Source organism: Calcarisporiella thermophila, assembly GCF_041956535.1.
Source record: "Calcarisporiella thermophila strain CBS 279.70 unplaced genomic scaffold VTP21scaffold_20, whole genome shotgun sequence".
In the NCBI taxonomy this organism is placed as follows: Eukaryota; Fungi; Calcarisporiellomycota; class Calcarisporiellomycetes; order Calcarisporiellales; family Calcarisporiellaceae; genus Calcarisporiella; species Calcarisporiella thermophila.
The window spans coordinates 390792-406335 of NW_027192210.1; the positions used below are offsets into that span (position 1 = coordinate 390792).

At 44.2% G+C, this 15544-nt stretch overlaps 5 protein-coding genes across 5 annotated transcripts; 1 reads left to right on the forward strand and 4 right to left on the reverse strand.

The window, feature by feature from the left end:
* Window positions 1-37: 37 nt before the first annotated feature.
* Window positions 38-6245, forward strand: VTP21DRAFT_4942 (uncharacterized protein; the record flags this gene model as incomplete). The annotated part of the gene is made up of 9 exons (XM_069395409.1): window positions 38-152; window positions 281-376; window positions 466-600; window positions 661-816; window positions 889-3827; window positions 3902-4132; window positions 4229-5421; window positions 5490-6060; window positions 6126-6245. The coding sequence occupies 9 exons, from the start codon at window positions 38-40 to the stop codon at window positions 6243-6245; spliced, it is 5556 nt and encodes a 1851-aa protein (XP_069248558.1).
* A 416-nt stretch (window positions 6246-6661) lies between these two features.
* VTP21DRAFT_4943 (uncharacterized protein) lies at window positions 6662-8512 on the reverse strand (the record flags this gene model as incomplete). The annotated part of the gene is made up of 1 exon (XM_069395410.1): window positions 6662-8512. The coding sequence occupies one exon, from the start codon at window positions 8510-8512 to the stop codon at window positions 6662-6664; it is 1851 nt and encodes a 616-aa protein (XP_069248559.1).
* A 976-nt stretch (window positions 8513-9488) lies between these two features.
* On the reverse strand, window positions 9489-10656 carry VTP21DRAFT_4944 (uncharacterized protein; the record flags this gene model as incomplete). The annotated part of the gene is made up of 2 exons (XM_069395411.1): window positions 9489-10446; window positions 10508-10656. 2 exons carry the CDS (start codon window positions 10654-10656, stop codon window positions 9489-9491), a joined length of 1107 nt encoding a protein of 368 aa, XP_069248560.1.
* A 730-nt stretch (window positions 10657-11386) lies between these two features.
* On the reverse strand, window positions 11387-12572 carry VTP21DRAFT_4945 (uncharacterized protein; the record flags this gene model as incomplete). The annotated part of the gene is made up of 4 exons (XM_069395412.1): window positions 11387-11473; window positions 11545-11646; window positions 11732-12088; window positions 12150-12572. 4 exons carry the CDS (start codon window positions 12570-12572, stop codon window positions 11387-11389), a joined length of 969 nt encoding a protein of 322 aa, XP_069248561.1.
* A 758-nt stretch (window positions 12573-13330) lies between these two features.
* On the reverse strand, window positions 13331-15441 carry VTP21DRAFT_4946 (uncharacterized protein; the record flags this gene model as incomplete). The annotated part of the gene is made up of 7 exons (XM_069395413.1): window positions 13331-13405; window positions 13474-13755; window positions 13830-14117; window positions 14176-14816; window positions 14891-15164; window positions 15229-15270; window positions 15340-15441. The coding sequence occupies 7 exons, from the start codon at window positions 15439-15441 to the stop codon at window positions 13331-13333; spliced, it is 1704 nt and encodes a 567-aa protein (XP_069248562.1).
* Between the last annotated feature and the right edge of the window lie 103 nt (window positions 15442-15544).

Consider the following 15544-nt stretch of genomic DNA (forward strand, 5'->3'; position numbering starts at 1 on the left):
ACGATCTCTCTCTAATTATCAACGCGCTCTGTCCGCGATGTTTGGCAGCGGTGGCGGATTCGGATCTTCTGGCTTCGGCCAGCAGAATCAACCGCAACAACAGACTATGTTTGGTCAGCCTCAACAGCAACAGAACACAACTGGATTTGGAGGTAAAATATATAAAAAATGTCTTTTGATTTTTAATTTCGCGCGAAAGCATTTTAGTGATCTTAACTGATGAAGCATTGGATACCAATCGTTAATTGATCGTTGATTTTCCTTTTGATTATTATGTCAGGATTTAATCAGCAGCCTACTGCTTTCGGGCAGAATACTGCCAGTACTCCCTTTGGTCAAACATCTACAACACCAGCGTTTGGTACCGGAACAACAGGTAATCCATCAGGACGATGATCTCTTCGAGTGCTTTTTCTTTTCAAGAATAATTTACTCAACCAGTTATATCATCTCCCTTTAATACAGGTGGGTTTGGTTCGACCCCTGCTTTTGGACAGCAGCAACAGCAGCAACGATCTAGTTTCGGTACAGGTGGTGGCCTCTTTGGATCAAACACCGCCAGCACTCCTGCTTCCTCCGCTCCTTCTTTTGGATTTGGATGTGAGTTTCTTTAATCCGATGATTCAATTGATGGAAAATTGCTAAACTTTTTATATACAGCATCCACTAGCACTACACCTGCATTCGGCAGTGCATCGACAGGCACTGGCCTCTTTGGCCAGAAACCTGCAACAACAACTACTGGATTTGGATCCACTACTGGCACTGGTCTTTTCGGTAGTACCGGCAGTTCTACTACCACTGGTTTTGGTTCAAGTATGTTAAGATATATTTGTTTTTAAACATTCTCTTTCTCATCCCATTTCCATAACTGCTCTAATCTTTTAGCTACGCCGGGATTCGGTGCAAGCAATCTCGTCGGAGGAAATGGCACTGCTTCACCTGCATATGAAGTCACCAGTGATAAAGATGCTACTAGTGGGCAAATGAACATGTTCCACAGCATCACGGCCATGCCTGCTTATCGAAACTGGTCCTTCGAGGAGTTACGTTTTCAAGATTATCAGCAAAATCGGAAATCCGCTTCCACCGGCTTTGGGTCCTCTTTTGGAGCTACTAGCGCGGCCCCAACTTCAACTGGATTCGGCACGGCAAGTACTCCATTTGGATCCACATCTTCTACCGGAATGTTCGGCCAGCAGCAGCAACAACAGACCCCTGCGTTTGGTCAGACCACCACTGGGGGATTTGGCACCGCTGGGGGATTTGGGTCAACGCAGTCCACTGGTGGAATCTTTGGTTCACAGCCTAGCACTGGCACTTCTGGTGGACTTTTTGGTAGTAAAACTCCTTCGACACCCTTTGGTGCTACGACAGGTACAACGACCGGAGGTTTTGGTGGCACCGGGTTTGGCACCAGCACATCTGGCTTCGGCACTCAGCAGCAGAACACACCGTTTAGTTTTGGACAGGCTTCGACATCTCAAACCCCGGCCTTTGGCCAAACTGGCACCACTCCTGGATTTGGTCAGGCTGCCCAGACCTCGCAGCCTGGCTCGTTATTTGGAGCTACGAGCACGACTCCGGCTTTTGGTGCTGCTACTTCCACAGCCACGCCATCTTTTGGTTTTGGTCAACAGTCCACAGCTCAGACATCAACTACCCCTGCATTTAACTTCGGCTCATCAGCTACCCAAAAGCCAGCTACTTCGTTTACATTCGGCCAGTCTTCAACTGGCACCGGTGGTTTTGGAGCAGCACAGAACAAACCAGGTGGATTTGGTGGCTTCGGCACTAGCGCAGCTACAACCACCCCCGCCTTTGGAGCCGGCACAAGCACTGGCGGTCTCTTTGGTACAGCTACTACTCAGGCTTCAACTACCCCCGGCTTGTTTGGAAGCACAACCACACCAAGTCTCTTTGGGAATACTGGTACGAGCACGGGCGGCCTTTTTGGTGGAACCACGCCTGCCGCTAGCAATGCTGTCAGTACTGGAGGTCTTTTCGGAGCGCAAACAACCACTCCGTCGTTTGGTGGGTTCGGGGCTGGCACAGCAGGCACACAGGCTGGCTCGACTGGTTCGTTGTTTGGTCAGCGACCTGCCACCGGCTTCGGTAACTCTACGACACTTGGTGGCTCTATTCAGCCTACCATGCAAGCTAGCATTGATAAGTTTCCCTATGGGCGCCATCCTCTCTTTGACGTTGAGGTTCCCACTTCGACCGGCCTGCCAACAGAAACTCCTAAGAAAAAACCAACCCCCCTTCCACCAGTCAAGCCGACTCCTCGCTCAAGCTCTAAGTCGAAATCACGTAGTTTTCTCACTCCAAGCGCCTCCACAACTGCAGTTACACCGGCCAAAACTCCACAATCATTGCACCTATTTGATGGGGTTCGTGACGACGTGATACTTAGCGCAGATGCCTTCCAACCTAGGCGGAGCGTGAAAAAGTTAATTATAGACCGCAAACAATTTGAGCCTGCCCTCGAGCCTTCTGTCACCTCCTTCACTCCTGTCGCGCAACCGGTCGAAAAGGAGAAAGAGAAGAGTACCGGACGCCCGCGTGTGACATTTGATCCAAACTTGGAGGAGCAAGCCGCGGAAAATTTTGTAGAGCGGATAGTATCCAATACGCCAGTGAAGAAGCTCGATTTCACCGCAATGCAGAAATCGCCTGTCTCGACGGAAAAGAAATCCGGAATCAGCGATGGATTTGCCTCTCCAAATCGCCTGGCTGACGGCTACTGGATGGAGCCATCACTAATTGAGCTTCGTAACATGTCCCACGATCAGCTCTCAAAAGTGCGTAATTTCACCGTCGGTCGGCGCGGTTATGGTCGCGTTCGTTTCCAGATGCCGGTTGACCTGACCACAGTGCGCTCCCTAGCCAATATTGCAGGTGGTATTGTTATTTTTGAACCGCGATCTTGCACCGTCTATCCAGACGACAACGTGAAACCTAAGGTGGGGGAGGAGCTCAATGTTCCGGCCACAATCGAGCTGGAAAACGTTGGTCCAAAGGATGGCCAGGAGCTGATTACCGACCCGGATCACCCCCGTGTCGTCAAATTGATCCGAAAGCTGAGGAAGATGCCCGATACCGAGTTTATTGATTTCGAACCCAAAACTGGAACCTGGATCTTTAAAGTACAACATTTTAGTCGTTACGGGCTCGAAGACGAAGAGGAGGAAGAGCAAGATACCCAGCAGAAGACATCGACGCAAAGAGCATCAAATTTTAATCCCCAAGAACCCTCAGGCTCCTCTTCTCAGCGAATGGCGGTTGATGCTCCGCAGGAAGAAGATGAAGATGCACCTCCTACTGAATCACTTCTTACTGCGTTGTCTGAAAAAAAGCCTGCAGTTCGCACCGGTTTTGGTGTTCCGGATCTGACCGAGTCATCCGACGAAAGCGAAACTGGAGACGCCCTGCCTACAACAGGGGATCAAGAAGCACCACACACTCCTCTCCGTTTTAGTGGCATTGCGCGCACACGCGCCCGATTAGGTGTTGAACCGCATCAAGCTCAAGTAATGCAAGCATCCCTCTTCGGCACTCCAACTTCAACGGGAGAAAAATCCAAACTCACACCCCTTACTCCACATTGGATTGGCTCCGGAGTATTACCATCTTATCCTGCGGGACGGCAAGATCTAAGTGTTACCACACAAGACGAGTCTCGTCTGAATGCAGGCAAATTTCAGAGCAAACTTACAAGCGGGTCTTTTTTTGAGCGTCCGAGCGGCGGTGGGGGCCGCGACGACCAATCAGATATGAATCTTGATGCCCCACAGATTCTGGATGACTCCACCGTCGGCTATGAGGTATTTGAATTAACTATTGTTATTTTCTGATTGAGCAATTCTATAGCTAATGATATCTTTCATTTTTCATTTAGTTTCCCTCTTCTCTTCAAGTCTTACCGCCGCGTAAGAAACCAACACGTAGATCCATTCATGTTGGCATGGATAAGTCTGTTCTGCGTAATCACCTTGACAATGTGGTAGATGCAGGACTGATGATGGGTCGTTCTTTTCGTGTCGGCTGGGGAACTGGTGGTATAATAGTTCGGAATCTTGGTAGCTCGAATGTCAGTCTAGATAAGCTAAGGATTTTTGTGGAAGAGGAGGTATGTATTGCTACTTCAATACTTCATTTTAACTCCTATAACATATTTCATTCCGGAATTATTTTTCTTTCATGAATTGCTCGGGATCTTTGATAGGATGTTCAAAAAAAGAGGCACGAGACTTCTTTGAAAGTGCAGCTGGAACTTACAGAAATTGTGCAGGATGCTAAAGGAATCCCCAAGGCTTATACGCTTCCTAACGCCGATTTTGGAGCATTCGTCGAAAACATGTTTATCAACAAGGACCTCTTCCACACCAATGAATTGCTCATCTTTAAACTTGGAAAGGCTTTATGGGACCACATCCCATCGCTGGTGGATGATACTTTCAGCCGCCAAGTGGCAGATCATATTCGCGCGATTGATCGAAAGAGCGCTTTCTCCCGTTGGCTGCAGGAAGCAGTCGAGCCTGAGGTGCTTCGTGATTTGCAAACGAGCGTGAGCCAACGTGATGGCGCCAGTGCTATTTTCACCTATCTTACCGGTAAACAGATCGCTAAGGCGTGCATGGCTGCAATAAAGAATCGTGATTTCAGGCTTTCAACCTTGCTCGCACAGGCTGGGGGAGACGTGGCCTTCCGCGAAGACTTGATGGAGCAAGTGGAGAAATGGAAAGAGCTTCGATTCGAGTCTGAAATATCAAAGTCCTACCGCAAAATTTACGAGCTGCTTTCAGGAGAAGTGGGTATGTCCAAGGGAGTGCGTGACCCATCGCCTCATGACTGTAGCGATACTATTTTCATTGCCGAAGGTCTAGACTGGAAACGTACGCTTGGTTTACATCTGTGGTACGGGATTTTTGAAGACTCCGTCTTAAACAAAGCAGTGACCCGCTACGAGACCTTCTTTAAACAAGGCGAGGGCGTTCCTCCACCCCTGCCTTGGTACCTTGAACGCCCAGAGGAGGTGCAAACTGGTGTCACCACCCTGCCGCGGGAAAAAGAAGCGATCGATGTACTTTTCCAACTGATGAAGCTCTACACAGATTCTACTCACTCGCTGAACTCTACGTTATGTCCCAACGGCATTACTCCATCGCTAATGGACCACCGTATATCTTGGCATCTATATCGTTTACTTGCCAAAGTACTCCGAGTGCGCGACTTTAACGATCGCGCTCAACTCTATGTGGATGAGGAGGCTATGGAAGGGGAAGAGAGAGATGAAGAGGAAGAGGGGTGGAGCTCAACCGCCGACAGTGTCTGTGCTAGCTTTGCACTTCAACTCGAAAACCTGGGCCTCTGGGAATGGGCTATTTTCGTTCTCTTGCACCTCAATTTCGCCGAAAAGTGGGTGATCCCCCTTCTAAGAGCATGCTTGTGGATGTTTTCACTAATTTTAATTTTATTTCTTATAGTCGAGAATCCGCAATCAAAGAAATCCTAGGGAGACATCTCTCAATTTCACCGATACCCGATGAGCACATGTCGCAAAAAGAAGACTTCCTCACCTCCACCCTGAAGATTCCAGAGACTTGGCTGCATGAAGCAAAAGCAGTGCGTGCCAAATACGAGCACAACTATCGCCTTGAGGCTATTCATTGGCTTAAGGCCGGGCAGTGGAGTGCAGGACACAAACTCATTGTGACCAAGCTAGCTCCTGAAGCAATCATTAACGGGGATTTGACGATGCTACGAGATCTTCTTGAAAGAGTTGACTCCCGAATGGTCTGGGACTGGCATGTCGGTGGCCAACTTTTCCTCGAATATATAGAGTACATCGAGACCATTCCACTTTTGCTTCGTCGCTTAACACGGGGGGAAATTACACGCGAAAAGCTTTATATTTTCAAACCGAAGTTGCAGCGATTACTGCGTGATCTAGGCGAACTTCGTCGAGATGAATTTAAGGGTGATGTGCGGCGCGTCGTATGCATTGCCGAGATGGCGAGTCAAATATCAGGCATGCTCCAACAAATCGACAGTAGGGTAAATATGAGCCATTCACGTACCGTGCCATTTGGTGTAGTTGCTTACCTTCTCTTCTATGTTAGTTGAGTGATGACGAGTTTTTGTTGGTGAATGTGTCACTACCCCAAGATCAGAGACTGCTTAGACTGCAGAAACTGAGCTCTGATTATTTTAGCGGTTTGGTGGAACAATCATCACACTGACGAGGGATATTATTGTTTTATTTTTCTTTTTAAATAAAAATAAAGGTATAATGCATTCGAAATATGAAGCCATCAGTTATTTTTATTTTTTCCCCTTTGTCGTCTTTTTTTATTCGCTCTATTTACAAAACTTCGCTGTTATTTCTTTCTCCTTGACGTGAAATAAACATAACATAGAGACTCTGATGCGCAACCATATAGCTATTAAAGATTTGTAGTAACATATGTATCAAATAATACAAACTATGATCTTTTTCATGCCATTAACGAGGTAAGAAATCCTTTTCGTTTGTCTCGATTGGAAATATCAAGGTACTCTACAGTAATTGGTTTAATAAATCGGAGAGCGACAATCCAAGGAAATAAATGATATTGAAATATAAACTTTATTGTTACGCTGGAATAAGAATAAAGATTCACTTTTCGGTATTGTGTTTTTTCTGCTGCTCCTTCTTTTTATTTCTCTTCCTTGCCACCTCTTCTACTTCCTCCCATGCTGCGTCCTTCATTTTCTCCCACATATCGCTAGCAATTTTTCCGCGCTTCACTAATCTATTGCCGCCACTTGCTACTTTACGCTTCTTGTGATCACTGTGGTGTAGTGTCTCGCCCCTCTGTTCTCCCATATCACGTCGGAAATAAATGTTCTCTTCAACGTGCTTGTTATGATTATGCGTTACCGAGTCGGAGATGGCCACAGGACGGATATGAACAACCGATTGACAGCTGCGCTTGAAATAAATATTGTTTTGATAGTTCTCATTCTCCTGCTCTACCCGCGAGTGAGACTCAGAAATGGGAGTAATGCTAACGTAACATGCCCCGTCATCATCGATCCAATAATCCTTTCGTTCAACTGCACTTGGTTTCTCCTGTCCCTTCTCATTCTCCTTCTCATGCTTGACTCGTCGTCCATATTTCCTTGCCCCTTTTTGCTCCTCTTCATCCCCGAAATCATCATCCTCCTCCTCTTCGTCCTCATTATCGTCTTCCGCAATGTCTTCCTCGTTATCAACTCTCTTCTTCTCAGACATATAGATATCAGCGAAATTTGCACTCTCCGCTAAATCATCCCGGTGCTTACCCCGCTTCCAAAACTTGTCATTTTCACCATTATTGCAGTTGGCATTGACAGCCTCGGTATTGGATATTGCCACGGGCTGATTTTCAACCTTGGTGTGATCACTTTCGTGGGAGGTATGGTGATAATCCTCATCTCCTCGCTTCCAAAATTCCTCGTTCTCAGCGTCGTTATGATTCACATTTTGAGCTTTCGCGTTTGAGATGGCTTTGGGCTGATTCTTGATTTGCGCGCGGTGACGGTCATAGTAGCTCTGGTGCCAATCATTGTCATACCAACGCTTCCAGAATTCACTGTTTTCCGCGTCACTGTGGTTGTCATTGATCGCTTTCCCGTTAGACACCGCGACAGGCCTATTTTCAGCAAGGGTATGGTGGTTGTGCGAGCTATAATGGTCATGGTGATACCAGTCATCATCGAATCCACGCTTCCAGAACCCATCGTTGTCGATGTGATTTCCATTAACATTTACCGCCTGCGAATTCGACACAGCCGTGGGGTTATTTTTTATTATCGTGTCATCCAAATGATGGTAATCGTGGTAGTGGTGGTGGTGGGGATGGTGGTGGTGCCTGTGTTTGTTTCCCCAACGCTTCCACAAGTTTCCATTTTCTCCATGATTCGAGTTGATATTCTTTGCCTGGGAATTCGACACTGCTACCGGATTATTTTCGATCTTATGATGATGGTCATGCCAGTGTTCGTGATGGTGGTTCCAGCGCTTCCACAAATCACCATTATCTCCATGATTTGTGTTGATATTCTTTGCCTTAGAATTTGACACTGCTACCGGATTATTTTCGATCTTCTGATGATGGTCATGCCAGTGTTCGTGATGGTGGTTCCAGCGCTTCCACAGGTTTCCGTTTTCGCCGTGATTACAATTGATATTCTCTGCCTGCGCATTTGAGACAGACGTAGGCTCATTCTCTACATGTAGATGATGATCCGAATAATGGTTATCCCAATCTTCATCATCTCGGCGCTTCCAAAACTCAGTATTCTCCTGGTGGTTGGCATTGAGATTTTTTGCACCAGCATTAGAGACTGCAACTGGTGATGCATCTATCACCATCGTATGGTGATGGTGGTGGTGATGGTCCCAATGGTCATGGCGCTTATCGACAGGAAGACCATTCACCAGGGTGCTGGCGGTAAGAGCGAGAGCAATAATAATGAATTTCATAATTAAATGAGAGTAAGGGGTAGAGGGATAAGTTATGATAAATAAAACTTTGGATATAGAGACGCCGCTGGGAAATTAGGGGTGAAAGGGGGGTACAAAGCAAAAGCAAAGGAGTGATATATTTTATAAAGGCCCTTTTTTTTGGTTCCTGAGGAAAGGAGAGAGATTGACTCGAAAAATGATTCGAAAAGGCACAATAGGATGAATTGGAATGAAGCTGATCGAGCGCTAAGCTTTATATTCTCGCCCTCGGATAATTAATTCTTTTCATATTGATGCTATATTGAAAATTTGCCCATGCGACAATGGACAGACTAAGTTAATTCTTGTAAATGCGAGAAGGAATGTCAACGTACTAGTTCAAGTCACGGTAGGAAAAGCCTAACCAGAAAGGGAGGATCGCCGCGAAGAATGTGCTCGGCCTTGGCTTAGGACAATTTACCCCACGCAAATAATGCCGATCCCTGATCATAGGGAAGAAAACACTTTCCCATTTATGATTGACTCCTTGAATTACATCCGACGTGATGTTCAGTATTTAAAAACAATGCGAAAAACTTCGCGAGTAAAAAAAATTAGACTTAAGAATTTAATGTACACGCCTTTAAATCTGACCAAACGGTAATTAATTCGTTTAGATCTAGAATAATCTTTAAAATGGGATAATAGGAAGGAACTTCTTTATAATCTTGATTTTAACTAAACCCAAAGTTTCATTCAGAATTTTTTAATATACCGTAGATATATGATTTTACATATAGGATATTATGTTTTATTAATTATATTATATGCCGGAAACTATTAGACTGGATAAAGAAAAGTGTGAATAGAAAAGAAAACAAATGTGAAACCATTTCGTTTAAAAAGACATTCGAACATAAAAGGAAAAAAAAAATAACTTGAATGCAAAAGTGTTATACGAAAGACATTGAAGGAAATATAAAAAAGATATCATTTAAACCATAATTCAAAATAATTATTTGTCTGCTAAGAGCGATACAAGTTTCTTAATCGGGCTCACTATTTTTGTTTCTGTCGGTTCTGTCGTATCAGCACCCTGATCTTCCTCCTCCTCGTCATTAGATGCCAGATCTGTGATGGGTTCCAGTTGGCGACGATGGGCACTCTTCACCATCTTGCTTTTCTTGTTGGATTTAACCGACTTGCTGTGCTTATGCGCTTTGCTGTGATGCTTTTGACTCTTAGGCGCATCGAACGACGGTTCCATACTCTGAGGTGCAGACTTTTCATCGACTATTGTCTTTTCCTGTTCTTGAGGTTGGGGTTGCGCTGGTTCAGGAGCCGCGGGGGCAGCTTCTGGACCACCCCCTCCTAATAATGGGAGAGAACCCACCAAGGGTAGTTGCCGACGTAGTAAACCCTGACCTGGGATGACTTCGAGTACACCTTGCAGCGGACTTGGCTCCATTCCGACTGGGTTTGCTAGATCAGGAGTTTTAGCACGAGCAGCTTTCTTCGCGTGAATTGGAGAAGCTTTCTCTAAGTTAAAATCACGTCGATTAACCGCTTTTCCCTGGGCTTTAACCTTTTTGGTCTTTGTTTGCTCCTGAGGCACAGCCATTTGCGCCTGCTGTTGTACTGGCACTGCCACCGGAGCAGGAGCCTGCTGACTTTGCCCCAACTCTCCAAGCACATCTTGATCAATTAGAGGGGGGAGCAGACCCGTCTGCCGGCGCTGTGGATTCACTACCTTAGCTTTCGCCTCTGGCTTCACCGTCTTAATATTTTTCTTGGCCGAGCCCTTAGTAGCCGCATTTTTCAAGGTTTTCTGTTGCTGATTCTGTACCTGTTTTGACTTTGTCTTTGCCTTCGCTTTTTGCTTTTTCTCATCCTGATTGACCTCTGGTTGGATTTGCTCCTGAGGCTGTTGCTCCACTTCTGGTGCCTCTCCTTGATCCTGTTGCTCAGGAGTACTATAGATGAACAATCTCGTTAGTTTTCTCGACACCATTTTTAGGGGGAGTCTGGGCTTACATGTCAAGCAAGCTTGAAACAACGGGAACTTGCTCCAGACCCAAGTCTCCGCGTTTAGCCAGGAGGTCTTGTGAGATAGTTGGTGCACTCTTGGATAGAGTTGCGAAATAGAGCATCGCCGAAATGGCGATGAATGTAGTTGATTTCATGATGATAAGTGAGTGGTGCTGTACAGGTATGCTCCTGAGAGAGGCAACTTGTGCTTTTTTGATACAGTAAAAAAACTTTTCAAAAATATATATAGAGAGGAGAAGGGATGAATTGAGGAAAAAGATGAAAAATTTGAAAGAGAAAAATGGAGAGAAAATATAAACTGATGCAATATAAAAATGAATATCAGAAATTTACATACATAAATGAAAAATGAAACAATCGAAACGCTCCCACTTAAATTGCTTGCTAAAGCATGAGATTTTAAGAGGCAAAGTCGACCGATCCTATATAAAAACGTATAAAAAGAGAAATTAAGAAAATAATATTGGACAAAAGCACACACCATATCTGGTGCCTCAGTCCCTTAATGGTGATATAATGCTTTGTGCGAATGCCTCTTCACCGGCTGACGAAAAGAGAGGTTGCAAAGGAGATATTTCATCGGTTGTGTGAAATTAACTGTCGATCGATTTTCAACTTTAACCAATTTCCCCGCAATCATACCTTCTAAAAAGGGGTATATTAAGAGCGATCGTTTCAAAATAATTACTTTTCTCAGTTTTCAAGGGAAAAAAGGGGCGCAAGGTATGTCGTTATTTGACAAGCCCCTCCTTATCAAGGGAAGATGTTCGTGTTTATCAGTTTTATTTGGTACATACTAGAAAACAATAATTACAATAATCGACAAAACAGACAAATCCCAATTCAGGCAAGCAACCGACATGTCTAGATATCCACTGGGGGTGGTCTCCAGGGCCCAGCGTCTGAGTGACGACATCCTCCTTCATTTTCACAACGACAGCTGCCACCGAACTATGACAAAAGAGGACTCGTAAAACGCAGCTTCCTTTTGAAATTTCTTAAGACTATAATAAATTACCCACCTTTTCGGGTAGATTTTCTGGCGCTATATCTTTCAAAAGAGAACTTGTGTATTTGCTACCTAGAATCACAATTTTACTAGCCGTCACCTCGTCCAAAAAATTCTAAATAGGATTAATGGCCAAGATCATAGGAGCATAACCCATTGTTCAGGAAGAGTCATCAACAGTTTTCCGTAAAATAATTTACCTTTATGAGATTCCATATAGACGAAAACAATAGAGGCGCATTTATCACATACATCCGTCCGAGCTGCTCTGGATAGTAGTCTTGCGCTATTGCAGTAGTTCGACGAACAAAGCTCAAAGCTCGTGGTGCTTCCTTAAGACTTAGGCCCTTCAAATCCATGATTACCAAGCACTCCTCGATATTTCTCTCAGCATACGCGGAGCATGCGGGGAACTTTTCGCGGACAAGTTTTTCGTATCCTGAAATAAAATGCTTGATCATACGATCCTCTGTTGTCACCTTAAAGAGCTCCGTAATATCTGCGCTTCCTGCCTCTTCGAAATAGACTGGTCTCCCAAAACGATCCGTCTTGTGATACTAATGCAATGATAGAGTGTTAAGAAGTAGAGCTACGCTCTCATGCAATCTCCCTACATACATAGCGAGGATATAAACTTTCCACCACTTTCTCCTCTGGAAATTCAAAATTTCGGTAGAGTTCATCCACCTTGAAATCTCTTCGCCATTGCTCACATGCTCGTATCATTTTCATAGTGGCTTCCAAGTCAAATTTCCTAGCTCGCAAAAATCTCAATATTAAATAATCCGTGTGTCGATCCGGATTAAAAAGTCCTTCGGACATCATTTCTGTGCGACAACGATCAAGAGTTGATTGTTGCTTGAGAGTTAGTGCTCCAACTCGACCAGTTCCTCCAAACTTGGCTGGAAGTCTACTTGCTGAACCACGCACACTGTGCACTGAAAAAGTGGAAACTGAGCGTGGATCTGTTGTGAATGCGAGGGATTCATCAGAAGCTGAGTGTGATGGACGTAGTGGATATCCTAGAAAATTCTTCTTCATTCCTCCTGCTAAACACAAAATGATAAGAGGATAGGTGGATGAGTGTTATACTGTGCAATAGATTGGTAATATAGATACTTTCTAATTATGAAAAAGAATTTCAATGTTAAGCTATTAAAATTTTGATAATAGTATTATTACATCTATATATATAGTGTAAAATGACAAATGAAAGGTCACGCTTGACCCTGAAATCAAATGGAATTTTTCCTAGAATTCTATTTGCAATACAAATGAAATCAAATTCCCCATTTTGCCCTATATTCGCTATCTCTAGACTCTGAACTCGAGCTGTCATCAAAAATTCATCAAGAGGCGCTGTATTTTGTAATCTGCAACAAACATTATTTCGCTTCGTCTTGCCTTATTATGCCTTTAAGATTGCTCATTTTAAAGATAGGATAAGTTGCGATTTTATATTATATATTATACTATTTTGGATAAATTAATCCTGTAAAATAAATTTTTCGACAAAACCTATTTAACAAAATGTATGCGATTTTTTTGCTTTCATGGGTCACGCTCTGCGACCATTAGGAATAGCAGGCGAAAAGATAATTCCAGTATCAAAAGCTGTAAAAATAAGAGATTACACCCTAGATAAACATGGTGAATTCTCCACTCTTCGGACGTGATATTTATGGTTTTCAAGTTGAATGCGATTGTAAAACTGGCGCAGAGAAAATAAAATAAAGTGATATTTAATATTAAAATCAAAGTCGAGCGAGTATGAACACAAAGCGTATATATAAATCCAACTAGAACTCGAATTCGCCTTTGAATTGACCAAGATCAGCACCAGAAACAGCTGCATCCGCCAAGTCTTTACGATTCTAGTAGTTATTAAGATGGATTATCAGTAAAGAATGCCATCCTCTCTAAATTGCTTCCCATAGCTTACCATCATCAAAAATGCCTTTCGTAGAGTCTGCCACAAATTCTCACTGATATTCACTCCACGACCCCCGTGACTGCACTCAGTTTGATGCATACTTAATGCCGCGAGAAGGTGCTCAGCCGCTTCGTGGTAGCAGCCAATATTGATGCAACTGACACCCAAATTGTAACGTGCACGCACAAAAGTTGGCTTAATGTCAAGCGCCTTGTGGTACGCCTCAATTGCATCTTCACTCCGGCCACTGTTGGCGAGAGTTGCGCCCAGACGATTCCACAGTAAATAGTCCTAGAGAGTTTGGTGGTTCATTACACTATGTTATCATTTTGAAAATTTGAATTGCTAAGCGTTTCAATCCTTACATTTGGACGTCCACGTAGCGCAGCGACAAAACAGTCTACCGCTTTGTCGTAGTCAGCACTTCCATAGAAAAGAACTCCCAATCCGACTTGCACCTCGGGGTCCATCTGTTCACCTGATCGTGCCGCTTGCAAAAACATGTCCGTTACACGAGCATGAGTTTCGAAAGATGATGTAGGGGGTTGAACCGGCTCAGTTATTAAATGAGGATACTTTGCACGGAGCCAGCGTTCCAGTGTGAGATAGGCTCGGTGGTCGTATCCCTCATTCGTATAGCTCACGGCCAGAGTCTTAACATTAGACATCAATATTTGTATTCCAATAAATTAGAATAGTTCTGTCAATTACCATCAGAGCTGTGGTGTTATTCTCGTCCTCCTGCACTGCTCGCTCTAGCGCTCTAATCGCGGGAATTTCTTTTTCATTTTGGGCTTGAGCATTACCCAACCATCCCCACGCTTCAGCATTGTGCATGTCCCGTTGCACTGCAGCTTCAAACGCCATTGCCGCTTCTGAAAGTGACCCTCCATTCGCCTCCATCAACTTAAGTCCCTCGCTGAAAGGATCAGGATGGTTCAAGTATGGGTTATCTTGCTCGAACTCATATTCACCCACTGCGGGCCCCTCCAGAGATGCTTCGTTTGATAAGCGCGCAAATTCTTCGCCCCATTTTTTCGGGTCGAGCCATTCGTCCTCAGATTCGTCACCTTGGATGTTTTGCCATACGGACTCAAAGTTATCGAGGAATTTTTTATCTTCCTCAGCTGCTGCTTCATCAATCTTTTTCGCTATCGCGTCTTCATCGAGATCTCCACGCTCAGCAGCAGCAAACTGATCTTCCCAAGCATCCTCTCTTAATTTCCCCTTATCTTTCGCGAGAGCATATTCCTGTGCCCAGTCGAAATGTTTTTGGAATGCTTCTTCGAATTCTTGTGGCAATGGCCCAGTGTGATCCACCGTGTGGTTAGCAAATTCTTCCCTCCACGCGTCTATATTTTAGCAACCAAAATATCTACATATTAAAAAGATTGATTCCAAAAATGATAAAATGGTGGCAACTTACGCGGTTGAGCTTCGTATCTTTTGAAAGCCTCCTCCATTTCGGCATGGCCTCCCGGTCCAAGCTCCCATACGGGCATTTGATGCGTCGAAAATTCATCTGCCCAGCCACCGGGTCTATGAATAAGCGCAGATTCACGCTCTTCCAACCGGACAGCATCCAGTTGATCACGAATTTCATTAAAACGAAAAGAATCAACAGGACCCTGGTGTTCCAAAAATTCGTTAACAAACTCCTTATCTCGGTCTATTTGTACGGACGGTGCACCAGTACGGATCTTTTTGGGTGCACGAAGAATTGTTAGCTTCTATACTTTATCGCATAAGCAATATGCTACTTACTGTAGTGGGCCCACGCTGTGATGGTCCAGCCAAATATCTCTCCTATAATTTTATGTAAAAATTATGAAATTAAAGGATAAATATCTAGGCGTTATCAAGAATTTGTTTTACTCGTTGTAAGGACTTGTCGTCGTTAAATTGCTTGGTAAGTTGAAGGAGAGGATTAGAGCCAGAGCACTCGGGTCCGCCGTTAACAAGATTTTGGAAAGACATTTCTTAAAGAATTAAGAAGTTATAGGCTTAATAAGAAGTATTATTCCGGTTAAATAAATCAGACTCAAAAGAATATATTTGTAACGGTTAAATACAGAAATGA